The following is a 21,195-nucleotide window of genomic DNA, read 5'->3' as shown; positions in this document are numbered from 1 at the left end:
TAGAATTGCAAACTTGGTAATAATTATCCTCAACTTATCTTTAAAAACAAGCAGGTTTGACGTGGCTGCAAAGCTTAACAAATATCTTACAGTCAGTCACCAGGCACTACTTTCAAACAGAAAACCAGCATAAGAAGTTGCCAAGTAACACATATAAATATGCACCAGACACTGCCAACACTGAAGCTGAAGATACAAAAACATTTACTACCTTTGAAGCTGGCGAAGGAAGTGTTCCAGTAATTGCTGGATTGGTGTGCTCTCATTTTCAGCTGCATTTTGAGATGAAAACCCAGGTAAGTGCAATGAAACCACACATGCATATATTTTTTTTGTTTAAAAATATAAGTACCACAGGAAATCTTACTACAAGTACAGCTTGTACTGATCTGATGCCAAATGTATGAACATGGATTTGAAAGCAGAAACACACCAGATACCTAAGCACACAGTACCTATTTCTTCTTCCATTAGTTTTTGAGCTGTTTTCTTACCATGTTAAAACCTAGTCTCTGTTAAGTCAGATGTAGTGCTAAGTTTAGCAGCTCTCAGAATATGCATTAATAAGATTAAAATAATTACATTATATATTTCTGCAGAGAAAGTGAAACTTGGTTGCTCCAATACTGCAGTTGGGAAATCTGTATTCCTACAACATATTCACTGTGCGATTTTCATGGTTTCTTCACCATAAACCCCCTGCAATTCTATAAGCCTTTCAATCACAGAGTGACAAACAGATGCAGATTTACTGGCAGGAGAGGTAACAATTACAATTTCACTTCCTGTACAGATCATACAAGAAACACTACATGTTAATAACTTGTTACTTCAGAGAGACTGGCTTTAAGTGACATTTGAAATATTAATGAATCATCAAGAATTGAAAATCCAACTCTCCATGATAGAGGAAAGACATTTCCTTTCTTAAACAGAATGGGTCAGGTAATTTAAATGCCTTCCAATACCATTTTACAACCAGACGAAAAGAGAATAATAATAGGAATAGTTTTTATCTTGTCAGTTTTTAAGGCTCCTAACTACCCAGAGACATAAAACTCTGACCTGAAAATTTCAGTGACCTTGACAGCTGATGGCCACTATTCCTCAATTTAATGTGTGACCACAATTATAAAATTCCTCGGGATTACTTGACTAGTTAAAGGGCAGTATTCCAAAGACAAGACTCACAATATTCCTAACGACACAATTTTTTGCTCCTAGGTTCCATTTTCAGGCTTATGTATAACTGAGATCGTGATGTAATTGAAAATTCTCAAAAGTAACGGTTTCCACTGAGTAATGCTGACTTTTAATTATCAAGCAATGGCTACAGGTAGAAAAAGCAAGGCAAAATCTGAAAGGATCAAACATGCAGAAGTTGCCACACACAACTGACAAATATTTTGGCTGGTGATAAGAATTAAAGAAGATTTGTAAATGAAAAACAGGGCTGGTATGTGGTGTCTACAATCTTTAGAGATACACTATCACAACTTCTTTTCCATGAGACTAGAGATACTAAAACTCTACATACGGCAGAAAACAAAAAAGACAAAAACAACACCTAAAAAGTCTCCACGAGAGTTTTTTCCCTTGAACTAAATGAAACCTAGTTTCAGACATTCTGATCACTATGGTGTAAATACTAAGGAGAAGGAATTAGGGAAGCACTACATGCAACGACACTTTTATAATGAGGTTTACCCTGCCAATGAACAGAGGCCAGAGACAGGTGTCCTCGGCAACATCCATCACCTGAAACCAAACCTACTAAAACATGGAAGCATCAAGGGGAATATTGACTTTTCAGATAGCAGAAAGTTCTGGATGTTGGAAAAAGTAAAGTTCCTATATTTCAGTAAATCTTCATGAAAATTTTACCTTTGACAAAAGCTTTGTTTTGTGTGCTTTTAAAAAGAACGAAAATAATTTAATCTTTCACACTGTTCACCTGGCTGAGTTCTGCATGCTCTGACAGGACGATCTGGAGGAGGTTCAACCTCCACTTTTTTCCCAGGATCAAAGTCATCAGTTTCTCCTTCAGTGTCACACTGTTCCTTCTCCCTCTTCCTCTTTTTCTCTTCCTAGGACAGCAGAGAGAAGACATATTTTAGAGGGATGTACTTTGAATGCACAATCCCATACATCAAAAGGTAAGAAACAGTGATGTTTTTAATTTGGAATACTCATTCAATATCCAAGTCATAATACAGTTTAAACAATACTGCATATATTTTCAATACCACTTTTTAAATTTTTTTTCTCCAATTAAAACTGTTCATCTTTTGCTACTTTGTATTTGATACAGTATTGTGCTATCATTCCTGCATGTTTATTGAAAAAGACAAATTCTGAAGCTATTTATATGTAAAACTGCATGATAATAAGTTACACCAGAGAGCAAAGAAAGTTAACTTACTATTGAGTAAAGATCAATCTGTGGCTCCACTCTCATCAATGTATTTTTGTTGTTTGTCACATTAAACAGAAATGAGTAAAATATATGACAACTCAGCCAACAAAAGAACCACAAAAAACAGTGGTGGCAATTAATGATCTCTTCTTGAGTTTCAAAGCAAAGGCACAGCTAAGTCATTCCTGAAATCCCACAATTATTATCCACATTTGCACAGAAAAGCATACTTTCATTAACCTTCCTTAGACTATGGCTTCATTACTTAACTATCAATGAGTTTATTTTCAATGTATTAATCATGAAGTTCTGTGAAAAAAAATCCAAACAACCCCCATCCCACAACTCAGTAAAGGCAATTGATACTGCAAAATCTTGTATGAAGGACAGCTGGTTTTACTACATTTCAAGTCCCAGCCTGAAACATCTGTACTAAGAAAATTGTGCACTGTCTGTGCTCTATTTCAGAGCTTCTGAACAATCCTATGAGATCTGTCGCTTGACAGATTTTTTTTGTTAGACTTGTATTACTTGGAACTGATAGATGTTAGCCACAAACACACACAAAGTAGCACAAAAAACCTGTCACACAAGAATAGTAAAACTACATGACAGGAGAGAATTAAAAAAGCAGAAAGGTCAGAGAACCATCATTACACAAAACAAATACTCTTAAGATTGAATTGTACAAGTAATTGTGCTGTCAATGCCTCAGTCCTGATTTTAAACAAACTCTCCCCAATGTTCAACACAGAGAACTAAGGTGACCACCCTACTTGCTATTAACAAAGTCACAAAGCCCAGCACACAGGTTATTCAAAGAGCTAATGATGTAATATACCACAGTGTTCAAGAGTTCAGAAGCTGTTTTGAGTAAACATATCAATTTCAATGTCCAGTATCCTGGCAGATCTCCAAAACATAAACACAGCCTGGATTTGAAAAGCTGAAAATACCCTCCCTAAAATGGTAGCAAAACATGTTTGTCACCAGACAAAAACACAAAAGATCCAACTGAAAAACAGAAACATTCGTTCAAGGCAAATAAATAAGGAAAATAAAAAGTTACAAGAAGGAAGCTTTTACTTTGTTCATAAAATCATCACAAAAGGTATCTCCTTTAAATGGCAAAAGTAAACCAACTCACACACAGGGTTTTCTACATTTCTGAAGTGCTATCTCCAGACAATAAGCTTCTTGTAACAGTGATTTAAAAAAAGTTCTGCACCACATTTCAGACCTGATAAGCAAGCATGAAGGCTGGTGTGTCTGAATTCTAAAATTCACAGCTTACCTTTCTCTTTCTTCTTTCCTCATCATCTAGATGCTTTTCTTTTTCCTTCTCTGACTTTTTCTTCTTTTTTTTCTTCTTTTCTTTATGTCGTTCTCGCTCATGATCTGATCTATCATCGTAGTAACTAGAGTCATGCCCTGACCCAGAGAGTTCAGTGACTTCACTGCCTCCAACTTTAAGAACGAGCTTTAAGGGTTTTTCCAAAGGCTTGTCCACATAATCTAAATTAAAAAAATAACTTAATAAATGCGCAAGGAGCTAACAGCACACAGCAATTACAGAATCAGTCTCAGGTCAGAAAAGACACTGAGATCAAGTCCAACCTATGACCGAACACCACCTGTCAACTACACCATGGCACTGAGTGTCATATTCAGTCTTTTCCTAGACTACGAAGAGTTACTGTCCCTAGCACCTCTAGGGACAGTAACTCCAGCACCTCCTTGGGCAGCCCATTCTAATACATAATCACCTTTTGGTAAAGAAATTCCCAATGTCCAACCTGAAGTTCCCCTAGTGCATCTTGAGGCCATGTCCTCTCATCCTGTCGCTGGTTGCCTGGGAGAAGAGACCGACCCCCACCCAGCTACACCCTCTTTTCAGGCAGCTGCAGAGTGAGTGGTCCCCCTGAGCCTCCTTTTCTCCAGGATAAACAACCCCAGCTCCAAAGCTTCTTCTAGAACTATTGTTTATAAGAAGTTGCTGCAAATCAAAAATATACACAATACATTTGGAAAGAAAAACAATAGCAAAGGCTAACAAATCCAAGCTAACAAACAGTCGTCCTGCACATTTACGTTGCGATGTTCCACAAACCTTCAAGACATAAGAAACCAGCTCTTCGGCCTCCCCTAAAAGAGTCGCAAGGTCCTTGCAGAGCAAGGTGAAATTAAACATCACTCTAGCGACCGGATCGCCCTCAGGAGCGGCCGTGGGAAGCACGGAGACGCTCCGGCTCACACCCCCCCGCCCGCCCCGCGTTCCTCGGGCCGCCCCCGCCGTCGGCAGCTCCGGCACTCGGAGCGAGGTCTCTCGCTGCCCAGGCCCCCCAGCCCGCGCAAGGACGCCGGGCCCCGCCGACAGCTGCGCCGGGGGAAGGGAAGGGCGCGTCCCGGGTACAAAGAGACACCCCCGGCCCTTACCGCTGTAGGTCAGGAAATGCAATTGATACTTCAAAATCTTGTATGAATGACAGCTGGTTTTGCTACATTTCAATTCCCAGCCTGAAACATCTGTACTAAGAAAATTGTGCACTGTCTGTGCTCTATTTCAGAGCTTCTGAACAATCCTATGAGATCTGTCGCTTGACAGATTTTTTTTGTTAGACTTGTATTACTTGGAACTGATAGATGTTAGCCACAAACACACACAAAGTAGCACAAAAAACCTGTCACACAAGAATAGTAAAACTACATGACAGGAGAGAATTAAAAAAGCAGAAAGGTCAGAGAACCATCATTACACAAAACAAATACTCTTAAGATTGAATTGTACAAGTAATTGTGCTGTCAATGCCTCAGTCCTGATTTTAAACAAACTCTCCCCAATGTTCAACACAGAGAACTAAGGTGACCACCCTACTTGCTATTAACAAAGTCACAAAGCCCAGCACACAGGTTATTCAAAGAGCTAATGATGTAATATACCACAGTGTTCAAGAGTTCAGAAGCTGTTTTGAGTAAACATATCAATTTCAATGTCCAGTATCCTGGCAGATCTCCAAAACATAAACACAGCCTGGATTTGAAAAGCTGAAAATACCCTCCCTAAAATGGTAGCAAAACATGTTTGTCACCAGACAAAAACACAAAAGATCCAACTGAAAAACAGAAACATTCGTTCAAGGCAAATAAATAAGGAAAATAAAAAGTTACAAGAAGGAAGCTTTTACTTTGTTCATAAAATCATCACAAAAGGTATCTCCTTTAAATGGCAAAAGTAAACCAACTCACACACAGGGTTTTCTACATTTCTGAAGTGCTATCTCCAGACAATAAGCTTCTTGTAACAGTGATTTAAAAAAAGTTCTGCACCACATTTCAGACCTGATAAGCAAGCATGAAGGCTGGTGTGTCTGAATTCTAAAATTCACAGCTTACCTTTCTCTTTCTTCTTTCCTCATCATCTAGATGCTTTTCTTTTTCCTTCTCTGACTTTTTCTTCTTTTTTTTCTTCTTTTCTTTATGTCGTTCTCGCTCATGATCTGATCTATCATCGTAGTAACTAGAGTCATGCCCTGACCCAGAGAGTTCAGTGACTTCACTGCCTCCAACTTTAAGAACGAGCTTTAAGGGTTTTTCCAAAGGCTTGTCCACATAATCTAAATTAAAAAAAAATAACTTAATAAATGCGCAAGGAGCTAACAGCACACAGCAATTACAGAATCAGTCTCAGTTAGGTCAGAAAAGACACTGAGATCAAGTCCAACCTATGACCGAACACCACCTGTCAACTACACCATGGCACTGAGTGTCATATTCAGTCTTTTCCTAGACTACGAAGAGTTACTGTCCCTAGCACCTCTAGGGACAGTAACTCCAGCACCTCCTTGGGCAGCCCATTCTAATACATAATCACCTTTTGGTAAAGAAATTCCCAATGTCCAACCTGAAGTTCCCCTAGTGCATCTTGAGGCCATGTCCTCTCATCCTGTCGCTGGTTGCCTGGGAGAAGAGACCGACCCCCACCCAGCTACACCCTCTTTTCAGGCAGCTGCAGAGTGAGTGGTCCCCCTGAGCCTCCTTTTCTCCAGGATAAACAACCCCAGCTCCAAAGCTTCTTCTAGAACTATTGTTTATAAGAAGTTGCTGCAAATCAAAAATATACACAATACATTTGGAAAGAAAAACAATAGCAAAGGCTAACAAATCCAAGCTAACAAACAGTCGTCCTGCACATTTACGTTGCGATGTTCCACAAACCTTCAAGACATAAGAAACCAGCTCTTCGGCCTCCCCTAAAAGAGTCGCAAGGTCCTTGCAGAGCAAGGTGAAATTAAACATCACTCTAGCGACCGGATCGCCCTCAGGAGCGGCCGTGGGAAGCACGGAGACGCTCCGGCTCACACCCCACCGCCCGCCCCGCGTTCCTCGGGCCGCCCCCGCCGTCGGCAGCTCCGGCACTCGGAGCGAGGTCTCTCGCTGCCCAGGCCCCCCAGCCCGCGCAAGGACGCCGGGCCCCGCCGACAGCTGCGCCGGGGGAAGGGAAGGGCGCGTCCCGGGTACAAAGAGACACCCCCGGCCCTTACCGCTGTAGGCGGTGGCGGAGGTCGAGCGCCATTCTGCCTTCTCGGCTTTGTGCTTCTTGTGCTTCTTCCCCATGGCGGAGCCGCAGCCGGCCCCGCCGGAAGCGCTGGGGCGGCCGGACCCCCCCTCCGCCCGCCGCGGAGGAAGATCCGGGTGAGGGGCCGGCCCTGCCTCGCCCAGCGCGCCCTTTACAAACAGCGGCTGCCGCCGTGGGTGCCTGCTGCCTTAGGCTCGCCCGCGCCCGCCATCCCCGCCGCTCCCGAGGCCGTGCCTGCCTGAGGTGATTCCCTGTCCCCAGCGCTGAGGCGGGAGCAGCCGCCCGCCCGCTCGTACGCGCGACCGCGCTCGCGGCGTGTCCCGAGCCTGTCGTCGCCATCTCCTGAGGGAGGGAAGTGCCGATTCTGATCCTGGTCCCGATCATACCCGGTCTTTGTGGGGGCGGTGTGCGCCTGGAGGGGGCTCTTGGAAAGGGCCGTCCGTGCCGTGGGCGTGTAGTGGTCGCTGGAAGTCGCTTCTCTTTGGTATCGCTTTTCCCCTAGGAGCTGGAAAGATGGAAGACGCTGCTGGAGATTTGAAGCAAGCGCTCCCAAACGTGTGTGACAACGTTCAGATCCATGTGGAAGTTCACCAGAAGTCGAGCAGGTCTCTGATCAGAGCGTTGCTTGCTGCCATTTGTGCCTGTTTCCTCTCGGCCTCGTTCTGTGTGCCTCCAAGAGCCCGCAGGACCCAGCTCTGCCTTCTCTGTGTTCTCCCGGGAGTCTCCTCACCTGTGTCTCTTCCTAAGATTGAACAAGTACACTTCTCTCAGTTCCACCTTGTGGGTTGTGTCATCCAGTCTCATATTGAAGTTGTTGGCCACATTCTGGATTTGCCCCAGTTTGTCCTTGTGTGTTTTGTGTTAGTGCTCACAACTGCTCACAGTACTCCAGATGTGGTCTTACAAAGCCAGTGGATGGAAGCACTTGCTTTCCCTAACATCTGCAGTCTTGAATAACAGCCTTAAATAAGGTTTTCCTCATTTGTACCAGGGGCACACTTGACTTACTGCCAACTTGTCCACCAGTACCCATGGGCCCTTTTCTGCAAAACTGCATGTCATCCAGTTGGCCTCTGATCTGTTTTGTTATCTAGGCAGTGGGTGGAGAGCTAAGATTTCATGTTTACCTTTGCTGAATGTCAAAAGCTTCCAGTCAAACTGTATTGCCAACCTGCAGAGGTGCCTCTGAACAGCAGCCCTGCCCTCCAGAATACTGAAAGTTCTCCCTGCTTTGGTGATATCCATAAACTTTTTGCAGTCACTTTACATCCCATTGTCGAGGATGCAAAAACAGTGCTGGTCCCAATGCTAACACCACTACACTGGCTTTCCCCGCCCAAGTTACTGACAGCTCGGCTTAATCTTTGTAGTAATCCCAGCACTTTGAGCTGGTCAGTCCAGCCCTCTTTGTTCAATTATCCAGTTCTTATCTTACTACTTTGGATGTCTGAAGGATATGGGAGAGCATGTCCGAGGTGTTAGAAAAATCAAGGTGTAAAATATACACTGTGCTATTTTTGCCAGGCTTTACAGAGAACTGAGAATTTGCATTGGTTCTAGATGATTGAAATTGCAAAATTAAGTTAAATCTTCAAATGGTATTCCTTTTCCTGTAGTTTATCTCCTGGAATTCGCCCTATATTATGTCCCCATCCTGATGTTTCAGCTGTCCTGAAAGTATAATGGAGCTTCCAAGTTAAGCTTACCAAATTCAGTCTGTAGCTTGGCCCTGAGTCTTTCTGGGCTTCCTGCTGAAACACAGATTGCATAACTGCTTTCCATTCTTTAAATCTTCTAGCTGTCTCATTCATAACATTCCCCTGTTATGTTCTCAAGCAGAGCAAATGGTATTTGCATTATGTCTTTTAATGCACAAATTAAAAACTGCTATCAAGCTTGTTGCTTTTGCAGACAAACTGAATCTGACAGGTTTTTTTTCCTGTAGAATGTTGGAGGAGGATTGAGTGGGTTTGGAGTTCTTTTGTGTTGGTTGTTTTTTAGGATTGGGAGTTTGGTTGGTTGGTTGGGTTTTTTGGTGTGTGTGAGATGGAAGCTGTTTTCCATGAAAGCCTCATGTATGAAATAATGCTTTCCAACACTAATTCAAATTGCTTTATAAATGTCAATGCCATAATGTTTCTTTCTTGTTAGTGTGGCCAAGAAAGAAGATATTAGGACGAGTGTCTTAAAGCTGTTGAACAGACACAACATCGTGTTTGGTGATTACAAGTGGACGGAGTTTGATGACCCTTTCCTTAACAACAACGTGCAGTCTGTGGCAATTGTGGATACAGAGCTGAAACTGAAGGACAGACAGGTATTCCTGGTCAAGAATACCTGTGCACCTCTGTTTATGTGCCCTGAACTAGTTGTAGGCGGACTTGTGGTACCCTAAAGGCAGAAACCAGACAAGGTCTATAGGGTGATATAGTAGCTCTTCCTAGGCTGACTGGTATAACTAGGAAAAAGTGGCTAATTTTTTTTTACTGCTTATTAAGGTCTGAAACAGATAGTAGGCTTCAGAGATAAATGCCAGCTCAGAACTGTAACTTTCTTTTGTTCAGCTAGCTTTGAATGAGAAATATGACAGGTAACAAATCTTTTTATGTTAATTCTAGCCTATTGACCTGAGCACAAGCAGTCTTTCTCTTCATATTTTTCATCTGACTGAAGAAGGACCAACATCTGAAAACCTGGAAGAAGAGAATGAGGATATCACTGCAGCTCACCACTGGGTGCTACCAGCAGGTACTTGTGTGGCATTTCTGGGAGCTCTGGAGCAATAAAGAAAATATTGCAAAGGCTAAAAGTGTTTATAGTTACCTATTAAAGGTACTATTTGTATTTATTGTTTGTCTATAGAACAAATATGTTTGGACTTGTTTCTTTATGCAAGAAATATATTTGGACTTTTTCCTTTGTGGTTTTGACTGAACTGCTGCAGGTGATTCCAAACACATCCTTTATCTCTGTAATGCTTGTGGATGTGTGGAAATAACTGGTCTTGTGGTCTAAAACATATAGTCATAATCAGAAGCATGCAAGTTTTTAACACTGGTGGTTGCATTCCAAGTTTTATTTAACTTGAAGACCCACAAGAAACTTATCACTTTAAATATTCATTTTCAGAGCCCACTGCTGGCTTCCAGCCCCCATGACAGCTCTTATACATGAAACAGGCAAACAGAATAAAGACATTTAGTCCTTCTCTTCCGGAGAGGAAAGATCAGGCTTTCCTCTGTGATAGAGCCGGACCTGCCTGTTACTGTCTTGTGTTTGGAGAAATTGGATTCTCTGTCTGAAAGGAAAAGCACAGGTGTGAGCTTTAGCTCAGAGAGACAATTTTGAAATATTTTGAAACAATTTTGAAACATTTCCTACTCTTTCCATGTTGTGAAATGCCTAATTATCCTTTACATTAGTTTTCAGGAAGAATTAAATCTGATACACTGACAGACTGCCACAATTTTGTGGTTTATAGTTGTTCAGTCTTTTTTGCTTTTCTTTGATGAAAGTTAGAAGCCAACAACTAGGAATGATTGATACTCAAATGACAACTTCAGTTTTTTATGTGTTATTCAGCAACATGGTTTTTTTGGTCCTCTACATCTTGATGTTAAAAAAAAAAAAGTTGAATGATAAAATTTTCCTTAGAACCCTCCTCCTACCTGATAAAATTTTCCTTAGAACCCTCCTCCTACCACAAGTTTTCATTGCTCCCTTGGTGAAATGTAAGTTCATCCTCTACTGAGAGTGGAAGGAATGATATTTTTCTTTTCATGTTAAGAAATTAACATCAATTTCTCGTCACAGCTATTGAAGGACATAGAAGCTGGGAAACTGCTGAATTTGTCTGTTAGAAAGTGGTATTTGCATTTTGAGAAAAATAACTTTTTTTTCCCCCACAGATGCTTTACTTGCTTTCATAGATGTGTTCTTAATTCTTCATTTTATTTGCCATAATTTGAAAACTGTTTTGTGCTGCAATGATGAGTTACAGGTTTCCAGACTGATTTATCCTAAACAGGTATATAATATATTGCTTTTTCAGCTGAATTCCATGGCCTTTGGGAAAGTCTTATCTATGACACTGAAGTAAAATCAAATGTAAGTTGGAAATGAATGACAATTAAACTTGCTAGAGGAGAAGTAAGAGCTGAAATTAAGCCTTTTTGAAGTTTGCTGCATCCTATGGAGATATGGGAGCAGGCTGGGCAGAAGGGAATGGGAGTTTAACTTTGTTTCTGGCAGCAGCTAAACAGTTAATGGGCTTGGCAGTAATGTCAGCAAACACTGTTACTGTTCATGCAAATACTTATTCAGTGATTTGACCAAAGCCACTTGAATGCTGGCAAGATATTGGAAAGAAACAGAACACTTCCATGGGGTCATTTTCTAACTTGAAGATCCTGTGCATTCATCAGAGGTTATAACTGCCAGAGCTTGTAGAACAGTAGTAGTGTAATCTGAAATTTAGTAATTGTGATGCAAATAAAACACACAAATAATTCAATTTAGCTTCTAACTGAAATTCTTGGACACAAATAATTAATTCATTAGCTTATTTGTAATACCATAGATACAGTATTCTCACGTATGTCTTTATAACCAAATACAGAAAAGCAAATATTCCAGTGATTGTACTTCTTAATTTATAAGGTAAATATCAATTAATACATCCACATTTGTGTAATTTATGGAACAGCATTCAAAGTCACCTGTGAAATGACAAGACTGTTTAATTAGACTTGCTAGTCTACTGAATAACAGCAAGCTGATCACTGTTGAGTGTAAGTGTGTATGGGGAGAAAGAAATGGTTGCTTTTAATGGCTAAAATTTGAACTACTACTACTACTGTAAAATTGTGATAAATCTTCCTTCTTTAAACCATGAGAATGCCTAGGCATATTTGGGTTCTATGGGCTTTGAAATAGTTGTTGAATTTTAGTAGTGAAAATAGTGAATTTTCAAAACAGCACAGTGTCAATAGAATTTTGACAAATATGTGGATTAAGTTCAGTTGGTTTTACTGTTGTGTGATTGCTCCGTCTCATGCATGAGATGTTGCAGATGGGACAATACCGCTGTATTATCCCATCAACACATAGGGATCTAAAGCTTGTTACAGGTAAGAGCAACAGAAGATAATGTGGTATCAGGTGTTATTATAGGTAAAAGTCATTATAGATTGACACCTGAAGTTCATATTCCTTTTATTGAAAGAGTTCTCTACTTCCTAATTCTAGATAATTCTAAAATTAAACTGCAGTATTTTTAGAAGCAAGCATTCCAGGAAATGCAACTTCCATTATTTGGGGGGATGAATTAATCTACAAATTCCTTGTAGCAGCTGATACAAATGCTTCAGTAAAAAAGAAATAAATGTGACAGGAAATGTTTGTGTGGTGGGCTGACTACAACAAACTGTACAAATGTATAGCTGTGCAACATCTAAACAGGACCCAGAATTTGAGTCTTTGATTCTCTGTGCTTAGGCATCTTGTGTTTTATGGACACATAGTACGTGGGACAATGAAAAATGAAATAAATTTCCTTTCCTTGAAGCATTTAATTTATCCATTTTAAAAGTTTCAGAACTCATTTGTGTCAAGTACATGCTATTCTTATTCTTGAGGGCAGGACAGAAATGAATTCCCATCCTTGGCAGAAATAAATTTGCCTGTGCCTAAAAGAGATGAGCTCGTTTTTTTGTTGTTATTATGAGTACACAATAGACATCACTAGAGATTGATTCTATTTGTGGTTTTATTTGCTGTTATGTCTAATTTGTGTCTTTCTATCTGTCCTCTTCATTTAGTTACTTGATTATGTGACGACAACATTATTATTTTCCGACAGAAATGTTGACAGCAACCTGATATCATGGAACAGAGTTGTTTTGCTGCATGGTAAAAATGATGGGTTTTAAACCAAGTAGATTCATTGGCCATCTGTTTATACTTTCCTTCTGGAAAGACTTGTACTGCAGTCCTGTGTAGTGAAACAAGGTGATAGGAAAACAGCACCTCAATAGTACAAATTTGGATGAAATGTAATGTCAGAGTCAAATCAATGTTCACATATTCTGTTTTGCATGAATTTAAATTCTAAAGTTTACAGTGCAGTGACAACTGTGGATTTCTTAATTTTAAATGGTATTGTTGCATTTTTACGTAATGAACAAAAATAATACAGATACTGAAGATATGAGGAGGTATATATTAGTTAAACTTCTATTGCAGTACTAAATATTTTGTTAGTTATAGCTTTTTAAAAACTTTGGGGAAACTGGGAAGGGAATCTGTGTTCAGTTGCCAGCTCTTGCTAGTTTAGTTACTGTTATTTTAGTGAAGCTGAAATCTTCAGTCAGTCCTAGCTTACTGTGGAGGTTGTACCACAAACGAGATTAGCATCAACTGAATCAATTTTCTTGCAAAGTGCATCTTGCATTGATTTTGTCATCAAGACTGGTATTCAAAAATAAAAGGTCATAGTGGAAATATTTGTTGGTTGTACTTAAGTTACAACTGTCAATTTAGAAGCTTCTGGTTTAGATGTTTTTGTTTGAAAGACTTTATTTCAGACTCATACTCTGGTAACTGTGCTTGGACTTGCCTCTTTGGAGGAAGTCTTTGTGGCTCTTCTATGTGATATTAAATCAGATCCAAAAGGGTTGTCTCAGTATAGTTCCCAAGATGATCTGGGTTTCCCCAAGGAAGGAATTTCTGGGGAAGTGGGCAGCTGATCAAACTGATTGTGACATGTTTCTATTTTCCATGTTAGAAGAGTGTGTTTCAGGAAGAAGTTTGAGCATAGCACTGATTATAGAGAATGCTGATGCGGATTAGCCCTGCAGGGGTGATACTCTTTGCTTTTGAGTGTTTTAACTTTATGGTGTCTGCATACATATAAAATCCAGCATTAGCTCTAGGATTGTAGTCAAAGAAGCAATTTTCTCAAAATACTCTGGTGTACACAATCATCTGCTGTGATTTTACTCTACAATTAGTGCTGTAATGAAATAAAGTTGTTAAAAATCTGTGAGATGTCATTAACAATCTAATGCAGACTCTGTGTAATACATGGATCTGATTTCAAATCAGGCCCTCCTGGAACTGGGAAAACTTCTCTCTGTAAAGCATTGGCTCAGAAGCTGACAATTCGACTGTCATACAGGTGATATTTTTTTTGGAAATTTTTCACTTTAGCTTACTATACTTAGTTGTTCTTTTTCACTAGCCCAAGTATATCTCATATTTAATTTCAAGTAACTTAGTGCTAATGTGTTTTCTTTTTTGTAGTGCACCAGCCTAGCAATAAAATTGATCTACTAGACTGATTAGGATATTTTAAGGCATTGTATATTGTGTAATTATTTGTCCCAGGTGTGTAAAAGACATTCTAGTGGCAGTACAGTATTTTTGCTCACTTTGTACATCAATAAGTATTAAAGGGCAAAGGATCAAGGAGTATTTTGGTTTTTGTATCTCCATGTTTGTTAGAGCCTGGTTTTAATAGGTAGTGATTTTTTTAAACTAATTTCTTGTGCGCTTGGATTGTCTGAATGTTGCAATCTGCAGAGGTCAGTTTGTATATCAGACAAGTAATAAGAAATAGCCTAAAAGTTCATAGCAACTTAACAAATCTATATTAAAAAAATAAATGTTATATAAAATAAAAGGTGTAGCATAAATAATGTGTAATTAATTATTGGCATGATCTGACACTATCCCAAAATGAACATATGAAAATCACAAACTGTATAATGTGTGTTTGATATACTTTGTCACTTCTTGCTATACTGAAGAAAATCTTACACAAAGATAAGAATGAGGCAATTATCCTGTTCTAATGAAAAAATTCTAATATCAATTTAATATAAGAATTCTAGTTACATTTTCAGCAATGTGGCAAGTTCCAGCAACAAAAATAATATCAGTAAAATATGTATTATATTTTGAAAGGTAAGTAATTTAAAGTACTAATTCACAGAATTCCAGGGTCAGAATGTCAGGAACGAGACTTACAGAAGTTAATGATATCTCTGATTTTTATTTAGAATGGAGTTGATACTTCTTTTTCTCTTCATACTTTAGGTATAGGTATGGACAGTTAATTGAGATAAACAGCCATAGCCTTTTCTCTAAATGGTTTTCTGAGGTATGTATTGATGTACCTAATAATTAGAAATTACACTGTAATTATTCTGTTTAGCTAAATATGTGCACCAAAGATTGTTCATAATAATTAATATGTTTGAAAATGTTTAAAGAGAAGTTTTATTAGAAAGTTGTTTCAAAACCCAGGCATTTACACCTTTAAATATGGTAAGCCCCAGAAAGTTTTGTGGTAAGGAAATAGTTAACATATGTATATGATGTCTTTCTAGAGTGGCAAGCTTGTAACCAAGATGTTCCAGAAGATCCAAGAGTTAGTTGATGACAGAGATGCTCTTGTATTTGTACTGATTGACGAGGTATGATTCCAATAGCTCTGTTGTACATAAAACATTGCAGAAAGGAAATTGATGGGAGGGAGCTGCAATAGTGCTCATTCATAAAGAACAATAAAAGCACATATATGCTATTTCGTAAGCTACATGATTGTGCAGATAAGTGAACTTTAGTCTTGACTGCTGCAGATTTGAGAGGTTTGGCAGGAACATAGTGTGACTTAGCAGGCAAATTCCAGATGAAAATGAAATGAAACTTTTCTTGGTGGAATTTCCCTTGCTGCTACATGGTTACAAGTGGAATATTGTTTTAAACTTCAAAGTAGCCCAGATTTGTATTATTTACATTTTTTGTAAAGCTCTAAAAAACGTGAATATGGTTCAGTTCATTGTTAGATTTTCTTCAACCTTACATACAAAAGCAACTTAGTAAGTATGTACCTTACTAGCTTTGTCATATTGGAGTTCCTATGGGGAAGCTCACTCTAAACTCAACCTGTTCATTATTCTGGTGGTGTCCCATTCCTCCACCTCCAAAATTTAAAATGCAAACCAGCCTTCATTCTGCTGTCTAAAAAGGAATTTCCCTCACTACACTTGGTTCCTTGACATGCCTTCCTTTCTCCCTGGAAATTCCTAGCTAACAAAAGATTTTGAAGTTTTAGATAGCAGGCACAGGAATCCAAAGGTGTGTTGTATGGGTTACCTGTTTGCTGCCAGGATTCCAAAAGTGCAATCTTTTTGGGTTTTTTGGTGTTTGGTGATTTTGTTGTTGTTGTTTTGATTGATTGTTTTGGGTTTTTGTAGGTGGAAAGCCTCACAGCAGCCCGCAGTGCTTTCAAGGCAGGCACAGAGCCTTCAGATGCTATTCGTGTGGTCAATGCTGTACTGACACAAATAGACCAGATTAAAAGGTATTGTTTGCATATTATTGCAACAGCAAAAGGTAATTGACAGTTTCAATATTCCTATTCCTGCTAAATTTCAATTCCTACTTGGAATACTAAACCAGATTAATTAGTGAATAGTTATTCTTTGTTCATTATGCTGATCTGGAAAAGAAATAGGAGTAATCCAGCAGAATATTTTACATGTACCTGAGTGGACAATCAAATCTGTGGACAGTATGCTCCCCCTAAAGACAGGGAGAGAAAAAGGACACATCATCATGATGCCTGCTTGGAGAACAGACATCAAAATTGAAATGTAGAACATGTTTATTAAAGGTTCACATTTATAATTCTTTTCATAATCTTTTTTGTGTGTGTCAGAAGCTATGCCAGTAGGTTCTAGGTAGTTACTATATATCACTTCTGAAATAGAATTAGAGGAGCTGTGGACACTTGAGAAACAGCTGAAGGAAAGAGACTATGCATTGAAATAGGCTGGTGATACCTGGCCAAGACCTTCAGATCATTTAATGTAATTCCTGATTGACAAGAATGATGTGACAGCTTATTGCATAAAATTATTTGAATCATAGGAAGGAAGGTATCAATTTGCCAGGCACAGAAGGAGATAAATCTTTTACATGTGACCTAAAAATCTGTTTTTGTCTTGAAGGTATCCCAATGTAGTTATCCTGACTACTTCAAATATTACAGAGAAAATTGACATGGCCTTTGTAGACAGGGCTGACATAAAACAATACATTGGACCTCCATCTACTGCAGCAATATTTAGAATATATCTTTCTTGCCTGGAAGAACTGATGAAGGTAATACTTGAAAGCAAAACTGTAAAATGCCATATTTTAGTAAATTTTGCATTTTAATCATACTTCCTCAGTAACAAAAATACATAAATTTCATTCATTTTCTGTATTTCCATTCTTACTGTAAAATTTAATTTTGAATGCATATATTTTTCATACAACAGTGTGTAACTCTTGTTTCTAGTGTCAAATAATATATCCTCGACAGCAGCTTTTGACACTCAGAGAGCTTGAGATGATTGGCTTCATAGAAAATAATGTGTCAAGGTTAAGCCTTGTACTGAAAGAAATCTCAAGGTAAGATTCTGAAATCCTACTTTTTTCACACATATATACTGAATTATGGAATGAAGTGTAAAAGTAACCAAATTTCCTAACAACTGGAGATCTGAAACAACTCAATTTTTTTTTCTGTTTGGGATCGTGCAAAAACCTTCAGGGGACAAAATGTGGAAGCAATTGCCATTTGCTAGCATTTCTTAGTCCCAGATCTGGTTTGGTCTAGTACTGCTTCTGGTTTGTGCTCTGCCATTTGAAGTCCTCTTGACAAAGTTGCTGGCTGGATTAGCCTTAGTTTTCAGTGGATGTTGGTAGTGCACTTTGGCAGAAATAGCATGTGCCTTAGGTCCTGCTAAGAAAGTGTTTCAAAATGCCTTGCCATCTATGCCTTACCATCTGCTAGATCAGTATTTAGCAGGGAGATGTAAGTGGACAGAAACAAGGGGGAAAGTAGTAAAGTGTAAATAGGTAGTGTTGTGGTTTGCTGAGTATGCTGGTAGAGAAAATGGTCTTTCACTGCAGCATAACAGTTCTTGAAACAATAAAAATTATATTCACAATATCAAACATTTTTTTTTTCCAAAGTGGTGGTCCCTATGGAACAAAATAATATTCATAAAACCTGCAAAGTGTGTTTTCTTTCTGTTCCTGAAGTATGCAGTCTTAACCAGTGAGGAGTGAAGGAAAAGCGAGTGAGTTGTTCCAGGCACAGAGGTTTGCATTTTATGTACACAGAGCAGTGCTTGGAGAAGATGCAAACATATACGAAGTGGGTGAGGTAAAGAAAACTGTAAATGGTAGGTAGAAGGAGACAGGCAGTACCCATAAGGTCCAGCATTCAGTTTTTTCCAGTCCTTCCAAAATTAGTTGTGTCCATATCATGCTGTGGTAGACATCCCCCAGACTCATGAGATTGGCACAACAATGTGAAGGGCCTGATGTAAGCATTGGCAGGCAACTGTGCCTGTGCTGGTACTGTGTACTATGCTGTGTAGCCTCCCACAATCAGAATTTGTCTGTTCACTCCCTGATCCTGCTAAAAGAGCTGCAAGCGACCTGTTGAATTGTTGTATGAAGTTCTTTTAGAAACACATAAAACGGAAAGGCTTGCTTTTAAGAGTGGATATTTAGCATTTAAGCAGCACTTGTCTCTGTTTTACCATAGAAAAAGTGAAGGTCTTGGTGGCCGGGTCCTGAGAAAGCTTCCTTTCCTAGCACACGCACTTTATATTCAAGTAAGTTTATTATCTTCAAGTGAGTTTATTCTGTTCATTATATTTTGGGTTGAGTTTGAGACAGGCAGGAAGACATCTGAACACTGCCTGATGTGAAAGATTGGTCCAAACCTTCCTTTTAATCTAAACTGCACTTGTTTCTGCAGCTTTGAAACAATTATGTGCTGTCCATAACTTAGAATGGGATTGAAGAAGACAGGTGGGATTGATCTACCCAAAAGCATTCTACTTTTAATTAAATAAATGAACATTAATATTGGTGCTCTTATAATTTCTAGCTGGAAAAAAAAATACCCAAACATACCCAAACCTCTACCACTTTATAAATAATAATTTGTTAAAAACCTTTTTCTAAGCAAATATACAGTATTGCGACTGAAGACTTGCACAGGTTGACTTTGACTTTGCTGTGCTAGCTGATTTTAAATAAACTTGCAGTTTGGTTTATAGCATTTTGCAATTTGTCTAACATGAAATTAAAATATTTCTCTTTTAAATACTGTGATTTGTATGTAAAATACTATGTCTGCCTATTGCTGTGGTGTGTCTAACAAAATGTTCTCTTATTTTCAGTCCCCCAGTGTCACAATGACAACTTTTCTTCAGGCTCTTTCACTTGCAGTAGACAAACAATTTGAAGAAAAAAAGAATCTTGCAGACTGTGTGTGATACTGTTTTGTAGTTGAATGTATTATTATATTTTTTATACAAGTTGTGCTACTTTTTTGAATTTGTGAAATACAATGCATTTTTATGCATTTGTAAAATAAATGCATTTGTAAAATAAAACGCACCTTAAAAATTTGAAATGCCTCTTCTGGTTTTTCAAAATATTCATGAATAAACAACTAAGGAAGTTCACAGCGTATTTTTTGAAACCTTTATTTTAAATGTCCATAAAAGTATTGTAAAAGGTTTTTATTTTAAATCAGTTTCCACTTTTTGCCATTACTAAAAGTGGGCAGGCTTCTGTTCCCTGTTTTTAATCACTAACTTTCTATCCATGCATCTGAAATAAAAGGCATGGAACTGGGAAGAATTCAAAATGCTCAGTGACAGACCAGATTTTTCATACTGACATTTCTTTATCTTGAAATTTAATATAAAGTATTATGAGTTTTAATTACATCAGATTCAAAAGTTTAAAATCAGATCATATAATTGTATTTTGTAACATTTGGGGTTTTTTTTATGTTTTTGAAAGGATGTGAACGACAGTGGACCGTATTTTCTCTATGAAGTATAACTACAATGTTTTATCTTTAAATGCAAATATATTTTGGTTTTGTTTTATGAAAAAGAGAGGCAGGGACTTTTTTACAGGAGTGTGTAGGACAAGGGGGAGTAATTTTAAACTAAAAGAGAGTGTTGGTTTAGATTAGATATTTGAAAGGAATTTTTTGGTGTGGGGGTGGTGAGGCACGGGCACTGTTGCCCAGAGAAGCTGTGGATGCTTGATCCCTGGAAGTGTTTAAGGCCAGGGTGGATGGGACTTTAAAGAAGCTGTATTAATGGGAAGGGCCCTACCCATGGGAGTGGTGAAAGTTGGAATTAGATGATCTTTAAGGTCCCAACCCAAACCATTTTATATTTCTGGATGTTAAGGGAGTTTCCAGAATAGTTTTTTTAAGAAAAAATTGAGAGATTCAAGTTGGTGGTATCCAATTCAGAGATGCCTCCTAGCTGTTGGTATTGAAATACTTTAGTATTTTATTGCTTCTTTATTTAGATCTTTTAAATCAAGATTATACATTCATAAAAAGAAGTATTTTAAACCCACAGTTTAATTACAGTTACAGTTATTTTTTAATAACAGTTTTTTAATTACAGTTACAGTTACAGTTATTTTTTAACCCAGTGTTAACTGTGGGTTTTAACACAAATACTTTAGTATTTTATTGCTTCTTTATTTAGATCTTTTAAATCAAGATTATACATTCATAAAAAGAAGTATTTTAAACTCACAGTTTAATTACAGTTACAGTTATTAAACTGTGGGTTAAAACCCACAGTTAACACTGGGTTAAAAAATTGAATGGTACTTGTGGAGTTCTATTAATTTTATTATGGCATCTATATGTATGCAAAAAGAGCCTCTCTGTTAAGCCTAAGTGTCTGTTCATTGTACTACTTTTTGAAATAATTCGTTAAATATTATTTGTATCCACCCCACAAAAATAGAAGGGAGGTGGGCAGCAGAAGAGAGATCTGCTTGGATTGTCATACGAATTTCCAGGACTGCTATAAGAAAAAACACATTGGATATGAGGAGTCCTCTGAGTAACCTCCTTCCCTCAGTCAGTGCTACTCCATCCCAAACTCCAATGAAGTAACCTCAGCTGTTCTTTTCAAAGTCTCAGTGGCCACACATGACTCCTGTTTTCTTTCAGTACTCATTTAATAGTTACGTGGAGGGAGTAGTCCTCTTTTCCAGGTATAAATATTTTTTTCAAATATAACCATAAATTAAAACTGCCATCTTCTATCACAAACAATAATTTTCAACTTTGTCATTAGCAAAT

General features: G+C 38.3%; 2 protein-coding genes across 14 annotated transcripts in view; one reads left to right on the top strand and one right to left on the bottom strand.

The window, feature by feature from the left end:
- Positions 1-7,159, bottom strand: part of BRD9 (bromodomain containing 9) — a 29,647-nt gene extending 22,488 nt beyond the window's left edge. For 6 of the 11 annotated variants that reach the window (XM_039712003.1, XM_039712004.1, XM_039712012.1 and 3 more), the window contains exons 1-4: positions 6,958-7,112; positions 5,810-6,030; positions 1,955-2,087; positions 212-272 (exon numbers count right to left, since the gene is read on the bottom strand). In XM_039712003.1, coding sequence (XP_039567937.1) covers positions 212-272; positions 1,955-2,087; positions 5,810-6,030; positions 6,958-7,030 — 488 coding nt within the window. In that variant the 5' untranslated portion in view covers positions 7,031-7,112. Of the gene's footprint in view, positions 1-211; positions 273-1,954; positions 2,088-3,710; positions 3,932-4,212; positions 4,259-5,809; positions 6,031-6,957 lie in introns of those variants that run through there. The other 5 variants (XM_039712006.1, XM_039712010.1, XM_039712011.1 and 2 more) reach the window with 3 other exon arrangements.
- On the top strand, positions 222-19,469 carry TRIP13 (thyroid hormone receptor interactor 13). 3 transcript variants are annotated; one of them, XM_039712016.1, is made up of 15 exons: positions 222-296; positions 2,092-2,156; positions 7,495-7,597; positions 9,144-9,309; positions 9,611-9,740; positions 11,044-11,099; positions 12,812-12,902; positions 14,097-14,169; positions 15,090-15,153; positions 15,383-15,469; positions 16,253-16,359; positions 17,009-17,162; positions 17,344-17,456; positions 18,604-18,673; positions 19,247-19,469. In XM_039712016.1, exons 3-15 carry the CDS (start codon positions 7,506-7,508, stop codon positions 19,340-19,342), a joined length of 1,299 nt encoding a protein of 432 aa, XP_039567950.1. In that variant the 5' UTR covers positions 222-296; positions 2,092-2,156; positions 7,495-7,505; the 3' UTR covers positions 19,343-19,469. The 3 variants fall into 3 exon arrangements, with proteins under 3 accessions (XP_039567950.1, XP_039567952.1, XP_039567949.1); XM_039712018.1 differs by having other exon boundaries at positions 255-296; positions 2,097-2,156; XM_039712015.1 differs by lacking the exons at positions 222-296; positions 2,092-2,156 and adding an exon at positions 7,098-7,235.
- The last annotated feature ends 1,726 nt before the right edge of the window (positions 19,470-21,195 follow it).

The sequence above is a fragment of the Passer montanus genome, unplaced genomic scaffold (assembly GCF_014805655.1).
Source record: "Passer montanus isolate IOZ18808 unplaced genomic scaffold, ASM1480565v1 scaffold26, whole genome shotgun sequence".
Lineage (NCBI taxonomy): Eukaryota > Metazoa > Chordata > Aves > Passeriformes > Passeridae > Passer > Passer montanus.
Note: the sequence above shows the minus strand (reverse complement) of the source record. Positions and strands in the feature narration are given on the sequence as shown.

Coding starts and splice junctions, on each gene's coding strand:
- TRIP13 (XM_039712016.1), top strand. CDS start 7,506: ATGGAAGACGCTGCTGGAGATTTGAAGCAAGCGCTCCCAAACGTGTGT. Junction 9,310..9,610: donor TGAAACTGAAGGACAGACAG/GTATTCCTGGTC, acceptor TGTTAATTCTAG/CCTATTGACCTGAGCACAAG. Junction 11,100..12,811: donor ACACTGAAGTAAAATCAAAT/GTAAGTTGGAAA, acceptor CTCTTCATTTAG/TTACTTGATTATGTGACGAC.